The following is a 9,229-nucleotide window of genomic DNA, read 5'->3' on the forward strand; positions in this document are numbered from 1 at the left end:
AACAGCCCAACCGTCTCTCGATATTTTGACACTGTCTTCAAGTAAGACAAGGAAGATAAACGAAACAGATAACGACGCGAACTCGAAACTTTTCGCCACGGACACCGCCATCGGCCGCCATTATTTTGGTTGTTGCTTATGGCGGGCCAGCGGATACGCTCACTGAGAGATCTCAAATTAGCGCACGCGCAGACAGAATGCCCCTCTGCTCTCCCAGACCATAACTCGACCATAATGAACTACGGGCTCCATTTGAAGTCATCATTGCTGTATCCTTGTGTTTTCAGAACGACAACGAAAACGGGACCTCTGATCCAGATCAGAAAGCAGAGCAAGTTGTTGTGCAGATAGAGTTACTCAAACCTAAAGATCAGTTTGTAAGTTTGTCCGATGCGCTCAAAGGGAACAAAGAACTCCGCTCAACAAGTTTTACTTCCCACTTTCGTAGGGTTTGCTCTTAACTATTGAAAGTGCCGCCTCCCCAGTCTCTCCCATCCCGTTTGTTGCGTTTGTCCATATTTCCTTTTGTAAGAAGAGAACGCTTTAATTCGGTAATTTATCCGAGACTTCTCCCTAGTTGCTACGCTACGCGTGGCTAATACACTTCATGATCATGATAATGTCTCTCAGATAGTACGCCCGAGCTTTGATTGGCTAATTTTGCGGACCCTATTCTTCAGAGTTTCGAAGCAAGCAACCGTGGACAATTTTCCTGTCGGTGTACGTTGGATCAGTGGCTTGATCTGATCGGCGTTATTTCAAGTTGAGAAACTAAATATTTTAAGCAAAACCCGATACAACGTAGATTTGATTTTAGTGATGTACTATATTTCGGCTGGCCAAACCAGCCTTCTTTAGGCACAATGAAGAGGTACAATGAAGAGTAAACTCTCATTGTACCTGAGGAAGGCTGGTTTGGCCAGCTGAAATATAGTACATCACTAAAATAAAATCTACGTTGTATCGACTTTTGCTTAAAATATTTAGTTTCCTATTCTTCAGTACGACCCGCTAAATTTGAAATTTTGGTGCGACATTTTCTAGTAAGTTTTTCATGTTCTTTATGTGAAACAATCTTGTCAAATTGTTTTAATCTTGGAAGCAATCATTTCAAAAAGCCAATAGGAGTGATGTCTTTTTCAGATTTTTACGCATGCCAATCATTTGTGGCAGTTGAACGTTCCGATGGCCTTCAACTAGTTTCCCTTCCTGCGCGCCTTGTTACCTCAAGAGATCTAATGAATATCTTATTAAACACGGAAACGCACTATAGAAGGCGCGGTGCCTCAGGCACATGCAAATGATGTATCAATCAAACGTGGACGCAACCGAGCTCTGTGATAATTTTGTACAATAAAAAAGCTCCTTATGTCGATGTGTCCGTAATATATGCCATAAAATGTTATCTGTCGTTCTTTTTTTGATGCCCAGTTTTTTTTTCTCGCGCTAAAAATATCTTAGAGGCTTCCACCTCTTTGTTGCTGTTTGTTGATCACCATCTTGGATAATTAATCAGTCGCGCTTGAATGAATTCGAACAAAAGCAGTGCGTGAAGCGACCCCTTTTATAGCGCGTCTTTGTGTTTAACCTCGTTTTCCCGGCCCGTGCTGTAAGTTACGGATCCTTGTTTTCACCTGTTGATTTTCCGCAATTTGCCTTTTTTTCAATGTTTGCCTCCCAGCGTAACACATGGCTAATTTGCATGACAATTTGAAAACCAACATGGCGGCTATCGTGAATTAGGCCTATTGACCGAAGTGGAAAATACCATAATACTCCTTGTTTGTCCACCCAAATTTTGAATAAGTTTTGTTTTTGAATTTTCCTGGGACCATTGTAAGTCCCAAGAGAAACAAGAACAATGCTTATTCAAAATTTGGGTAGGGACGTACCTTTTGTTAAACACTATATTTCATTGGCTGTATAGTGAACTTCCTATTGCTTTCTGTGCCAAATCCATTTGTTATCTTTGTTCTTTCTATTGTTCTTTTGGCCAATCCTGAAAGCCATTAAATGAGGTACAACACGACCCCAAATTTTGGGGGCAAAACAAAGAATATTATGGTATTTTCCGCATCGGGCAATTAACAGTATTAATAAGAGCAAGTTTACAACGACATTTTTCAATCTCCGGCGCTTATATACATTTGCTTGTTTCCTTTTCTCTTTCCAGGGTCTATCAACGATACTTTTTGACAATCCTGCTGTAAAATGTCATTTGGTATGTAAAACTTGCATAAGGAAGTAGGCTTATGTTTAGAGAGCCGTAATCGACATTTCTTTTGTGAAAACGCGATGTTTGGTCATGAGGCTGTGTCGAAATCTCCAACTAGTCTCTTGATAGGGACGAAACATAAGTATGTCGGGCTCTTTGGCCCGATTCAAACGTCAAGCTTTACATGTGCCGAATCTAAGGAAAATGAGAAAAATCTATTGCCTTCGTTCATTTGCATTAGATTCGGTACATGTAAAGTTCGACGTTTGAAACAGGCCTTTAATTGCGACAATATAGTTTGTAGTATCCTTCACAATTAAAAAAAACGGAAAGTTAAAATTCAGTGAATTTTGACCATGATAATCCTACCTGCCCGCACATACTGCCAGTTTAACCTCGCATTTAAAGACAAAGAAAAAGCAAGAGCATTTCTACTGTGAGATTGAAATTTAGTTGACAAAATACGCATTTACTCAGAATAATTAACAAAATAATTTGGTTGTGCTTTTTCAGGTAAGCAATGGCGCCGAATGTGTGCTGATCAAGAAGAGTTGGTTTCTTCAGCACGCAAACGAGGCCATGTTACGAAAACTTCGAAATCAGGTTAGTCCATGTACAGAATTATTTCACATGATGTCACGGCTGAAATAATCTCTTTCGCGGCCCTTTTTTTGCGAAACATCGCAAAAACGGCTGCGAAGGAGCCGAAACTAAAACCAAGAAACGGGCGTTATGCTTGTGCCTTAAAATATCGTCTGTGAAGTGAAGTGGATCAACGTCGATGGCTTTCACGCTCGCTTAGCTGAAAACGCCTTCGTCGCAGAGGACTTCGTGCCAGAGAATTTGAGGCGGGTACAAAATGCCCCGTCTATTCTTCCCCCTTCGAACGGTGCTGTCGCGGACTATTTCTTCTACAGAGCAAGTCGCGCTACAGCTTTGGGAAATTTTCAACCGACTGCTCCCCGTTCCTTACTTGAGATTCAACTACCTAATCCGGTTGTCAGTTTAGCCTCTGCGTTCTATTGACCGTATTCCGGTATAGGCATACAGGGAATAGAAGTTATAAATCCTTCCTTTTTACGGAGATTTACATTGAATTTGTCATACACTTGCTAAATGTTATTTTAAACATATCTTTATTATTCTTGCTGCTTCAAAACGCGAGACGTACCGTATTAAATCATCACTCCAGCACGTATTCTTATTCCGGAATAGGGTCAATCGAACGCACCCTTATTCATTCAACGAAATGACGGATTAGAGGGAAGCGTACGACTTCATGTTAGTTCAGTTTTAATCGCGAACTCTTGTCTTTAACAGAAGACTTCTAATAGTGTAGTCAATCTTTTCTTAGATTCCTCCGTACCCAAGTCAGGCTAAACTGGAACAGAAGATGCAAGATCAAGCGAACTGGGACTCCTTTAAAACACAAACTATAAACACTCTCTTAGATACCCTTCATTTATGACATACGGTCACAGAAGAATCTGCAGTTCGTTCAAGCCTTACGTTGGCGATTTAAAAAAATATGAAGACTTTATTTTCGACTTATTTTGTACAATGTTTTAGATGAATTTTCTCTAGATTATTTATTAGAATCGTACATTTTTCGAGGAGTGGATACCTTTTTTTCTTAATCGAACTTTGAACTCGAATTAGTTACGATTGTAAATTATTTATTTCAAAATTAAATTAAAGGCGGACGTCCATTTTCATATGTATATAAGGAAGAGCTATTTTCAAATTGACAAATTTCAGCTCTTAGAACTGACAACGATTGTCTAAAAGCAATTAATTCAAAGATTAAAAAAGTCCACGCACTCATGATCAGTTGTGTTTAATAGAAAGCGAGAATGGCCATTTTTTTTAGCCGAGGTTTATCATGGCTCTCAAAAGACGGAGAATCTCAAATTTAGTGATTTCACGTCATTGTTATCCACAATACTGCAATTATGTGCTAAAATGCGTGACGCACGAGTACTTCTCCTATTTTAACCAATGATATCATTGTCTTCTGGCATTGTCGTCGCCGTAGCCATCGTGATTTCTTAAAGTGCCTGTGAAGTAAAAAATATCTTTTGCTTATTTTAAAGACCTTTTAGAAATGATGAAGAATGGTGTTTTCTATTTTGGAAATATCGTTTTCGAGATATTCAAGTTTTTGTTCAAAAATTGATGACGTCAAAAACTTTACAGATGCCTGTAATAAATCCCAAAATTGAGAATATCATCAGTAAATATTGGACGGATGTTGTTCAAACTTGGCACTAGTAATGTTACCTACATCAGATAGGGCACAAATTGACCCCATTTAAGATGTTGCTATGGCAACATTCTCGTTTTTAGTCCCTCTCTGCAATGAACCCTACATCTCGGGTTTTGAACAGATAAGTGCAGGCAGATGGTCAGACTTGAAACGCATGTGCTGCCTATAATACTTTCCATCTCTGTATAAGCTTACCAAGAGTGAACATGTCTTACTACGGCAATAAACGACACAATCAATCCTGCGTTAAATAGTCGGACCCATCAGCAAAAATAGTTTCCATGGCAACAGCATAGAGGGTATCATTTTATGCCTTACTTGATGTAGATTACCCCAGCCAAGTTTAAACAACATCCATCCAATATTTTCGGAGGTTTTCTCAATTTTGTGATTTACAGTCACGTGTACAGTTTGTGGCGTCATCGTTTTTGAACAAAAAAGTTGAATATCTCTGGAAAGAGAGAAGATATTCCGATTCTTTATCATTTTGAAAGGTCTTTAAAGTAAGCAAAAGATATTTTTAAATTAAACTCCCTAATTATGTGAAGTCACCCAGTTTGAGGTTTTGACGGCAACGTGAGCGTACGCCGGAATGCAAACCCACGTGAACGAATTGGAATAATCGCGAAAGACATGCGAGAGTGCAAATTTGGAGATGACGGTTCCGTCAACGTCGCCGTTGTAGATCTTAAGGACGAAGACGGCTGTGAAAACGTTATGTAAAAAAGCTATTTCGCGTTATTGGAATATTTTCGTGGTTATTCCAAGTCTTTCAGCATGCCCGCAAACTTTCCTCTATATAACCTCAAATTTTTTGCCAGGACGAGAATGTGTCAGAAATGTATCAAATTATAATAAAACGCACGTGGACGTGCGGGGCGTTCAAACCCTTTCTTTTTTTGTTCATCAAATCCATTGCATTGTCGTCAATGTTCTCGTAGCCGTCGTTGTCATCCTCGTTTAAGTTCTCTAGCAACTTGGCAAGCCGCCGTGCAGTTATTTGTCAATCACAACCAGGTCAGGCCTGTTGCGTTCAATCTGGCGATCCGTTTGTATGTCATGACGCCAAAGAATAATTAATCTCATGAGACTCCTGAACGATTCCAGGGACGTGCTCATGCCATTTTCCAAGCCACGGACAGCTTTTCCGTGCCACATTGTTACATCTACCATTACGTTTTCTCAAAGCCAGTATTAAACAATTATTCGTGTTGATCGCAAAGGAGTAAGCCAGGCAATACGAAGCCCCTCTTGACTTCTCTTGCCTCTTGTAAAAGGGTTGTCAGTTTCAAAAGTGATGACTGTGAAGCTGGTGAGTGCGTTATCATCGTTTTCGCCGAATTGATTGAAGTTGGGGAAGACAAAAATGGGATGGCATAAATTCCTTTTATACACCTAAGAAATATGCAATTTAGCAATCTACAGTTTGACTTTTAATCTTTAGGGTTTCTGTCGAGATTTGACTCATTTATCGAAAAAAGACAGCAAAGTTGACGCGGGTCGCAAAACTGACCACGAGGCTAACTAAAAGCAGTTCCACCTGTGATTCGCGTTGACGATGGTGACAAGAGAAGAGTGCATTACACGGGTACGTAACTTGTTATCATGTTGAATTACAGTGGAAAAGTAACCCAGTATTAAAAACGGTCGATCCACAGTTGCATGTGACAGAGTGGTTTAAGCGTTATTCATCTGCGCGTAAATTAAAGCTTAATTACCATCAATTAGTGGCAATAAAGTCTTGGCCGGACGCTTACCCATTTAGGTTGGTTTTCTTACTCATTTCCAGGGTTCGAACTCTTTTAAGCACTTCAAATTCCATGATCTTCTCTAGCTTTCCGTGACCTTAAGCTTAGCTGTCAAGGAAGGAAATTCTCCAAACTATCCTTATTTTAGGAGATTACTCAAATCAAATTTGAATAAACAACAACATCTTTCCGCCCAACTCCGTGTTTTCAAAACTTTTGAAAGTGGAAGTTCCGTTGTGGTAAGTGAGTTAGGGCTAGGGGGGTTAACCCTTACCCCCCTGGGAAGACTCCGGTGGCATTTTGAAGCTGCTTAGTTTATGATGTTCGAGACTTGCTTTCAGACCCATTAATGCGTAAGAGCACAAACTACTTTTGCCACTGATTGTAGATCGGAATAGTTTAAGAACATCTTAAGAACGTTTTCAGCCTCCCATCGCATAAATATATAACATCGTTTAGCCTAAGCTCCAAAATTATACTTCTTACATATTTAAAAAAAGAGAGGATATATCAAATGAAGAAGGCTTGTGCCAGTAGAGTGAGCATATCTATAATATGTTTTGGCCTTTAAATATACCATTAGTTGTCCACGTCGTTTTTTTTTTCGTCCGGGGCGGTCTTTCTTAGTTCCCGTCAGGCAGTCCTCCTATACCAATCTATAAATGGCAGAACCATTAGTTCCGGGGCGGCCCTTTTATATTGGAAATCTGCCTCCAGTGATGACTTCCAACACAGTCTCAAATTGTCGTGGTGAAGATTATATTCCCGGTCGAATAATCAATAGAACGTTTTCACATGACGTCACGGCGGCCATGTTGTTATCCCAAAACAAAGAAATGGCGGCCATGATGGTGTAACAAACTAATCTTCCGGGAATTGAACAAATACTTTCTTTTGTTTCAGAAAGCCAATATGGCTGCCGGTGGATGTGAGTGAAAACGCTCTAAGGCTCTAAGGTTGCGTGTCTATCCCTATGTAGCCAAAACGCTCACACATATGGCAAAAACTCTCACCCTATGAGATCTAATTGCCTATTCAACCAGTTTCCGAGATTTAGTTCCCTTGAGACAGACCCTGATATGAAAATTTAAATGGCAACTTGAAATCAGTTATGTTTTTACGTTCCAAAACGTTGGGGGATATTCCAAAGTTTAATTTTCGGCTAAAATAGTACCTTTTTAAACTGACTTTTAGTGAAAATTCGGCAAAGAAGTCTGATCAATGTAGTTGTTTCTTCCGGAAATTGATCTTTCCCCCTCAACGGAGTCTTAAAAGACTGAAATCATATGCTTTTTAAGTGCTATAAGAGCGGCTGATTTTGTAAGCAGTAAAGCAATCTTAGCCGAGAAAGCTTAAATTGTAATTTAGGGGTAATTTTCGACCACATTTTTCGGCTAAAATTAGGCTGCCAGTGATTACTTTCTGACAGAGGGAAGATTTTCCGTCTTAAATAAAGAAAACTTCCCTTAATACAGCCTAGCGGGTTCGGAAATTTCTGAAGCCAAGCATTAACATCATTTCATTAAGGGAATATTGAAACCAAGATTACTTAGTAATGATTTTGGAAAGTTGTCCGAGGAATTTTTTGCCTGGATTCGGAAATTTCTGAAACCAGTATCCACCAATCTCATATTTTACGAGTGGTAAAGCATTTCCAACTTACAAGCTGATCTGAGTGGGAGATGATGGGTTCAGAATTTTCTGAAACCATCTGTCCGGAAATTGAATGGCCATGTATATGTTTTCTTTTGATCACTTTAGAGCCATATTCCAAAAACGTGCAACTGTCATTGGTTTCGGAAATTTTCGAAACCAATGGCAATTCTTGTTGAACCCTGTTCAAAGGTGGTTTCGAAAATTTCTGAAACCAACGCTGAGCAAATAGCTTTCGAATCACCCTTGTGTTCGAGGGTGGTTTACTTTGCGAAAAAAAAAATTACCCTCAAATAATAATTAAAAAAACCTAGGCTATTTTAATGTATACTGACAAAAACCGACAATGGTAGCGGAGACGTCTTTAGTGGGACATTTTTTGCAGTCACCACAAGATACTTTCATTCACACATCAGCACCTAAATAGAAAACCAAGGCACTTCAATCTTGCCAAGTCAATTACATTGATAGTGATAAATGAATTATAATGGAGCGGTGAGGAAAAAATTTAATAAGCTAACGCACCAAATTAATACCAGGCCAAGCAAGCCGTTCCCCTGAACTGCGATGCAATTTTCCAACAGTAAGTCAGCCCCTCGATGAAAATATTCCCAAAAATTAAATTAGGTTATTGTGTTTTGTCTGGCGCCGTAGCTAAATAGAGGCGAAAAGTCCCTTTGTCTAAAACGATATTATTCACGATCAGTTTCCCACAAATTGAGCCCTCACTAGCTGTCGTTAGATAAATTAATCTCAATTCAGATTTTTCAATCTCGAATACTCCTGCTGTAGATATTTTCTAGTAGACGGCAAGAGTTTATTGTCATCTGACAGAGAAAATGAACAAAGGATGATACACGTTTTAGGAAGCTCGTCTATCCAAGGCCTCCAGGTTCTTGGAGCATTTTGAGGCCTCCACTTTCCTTTGAAAGAGCCTTGCCAGTAATGAATCTTGATGCTTTCTTCTTCAACTTCCAACACTTCTCCAATTACTGGCACTTTAATTATCGCAGTCATCTAGGTGAACTGTGACAAATGTCCCCAAAGTAATTTCGGACATTCAGTTTTCTACAGTTAGGACAGGATTTGCTCTTTGTGCTGGAGGTACATACCTTCCTGTGTAAACCTGAAACAGCAAAGCAAGGGGTTTACCACCTACATATCTTCGTGTTGTGTCCAAAAATGATAGCAGGTTATACTGATGAGCACATCTGGAAACTCTTTAACTGAAGAAATTTTGCTGCGTAAAGGCTAATAGCTATCTGCCAGTACTGGTTTTCTGTAGTTAAAGGGAGATTACCATGCAGTGCCTGAGTTGATAGCTAGGTGACATGCAGTAATCGACAG

General features: G+C 39.5%; 1 protein-coding gene across 2 annotated transcripts in view; it reads left to right on the top strand.

The window, feature by feature from the left end:
- The window catches only part of LOC137999757 (cyclic nucleotide-binding domain-containing protein 2-like), a 65,419-nt gene extending 61,691 nt beyond the window's left edge, over positions 1–3,728 (top strand). Inside the window, exons 16-19 of one of the 2 annotated variants that reach the window (XM_068845656.1) lie at positions 288–377; positions 2,174–2,221; positions 2,729–2,818; positions 3,570–3,728. In XM_068845656.1, coding sequence (XP_068701757.1) covers positions 288–377; positions 2,174–2,221; positions 2,729–2,818; positions 3,570–3,683 — 342 coding nt within the window. In that variant the 3' untranslated portion in view covers positions 3,684–3,728. Of the gene's footprint in view, positions 1–287; positions 378–2,173; positions 2,222–2,728; positions 2,819–3,569 lie in introns of those variants that run through there. The other variant, XR_011123001.1, reaches the window with a different exon arrangement.
- Positions 3,729–9,229: the final 5,501 nt, after the last annotated feature.

Source organism: Montipora foliosa, chromosome 4 (genome assembly GCF_036669935.1).
Source record: "Montipora foliosa isolate CH-2021 chromosome 4, ASM3666993v2, whole genome shotgun sequence".
Lineage (NCBI taxonomy): Eukaryota > Metazoa > Cnidaria > Anthozoa > Scleractinia > Acroporidae > Montipora > Montipora foliosa.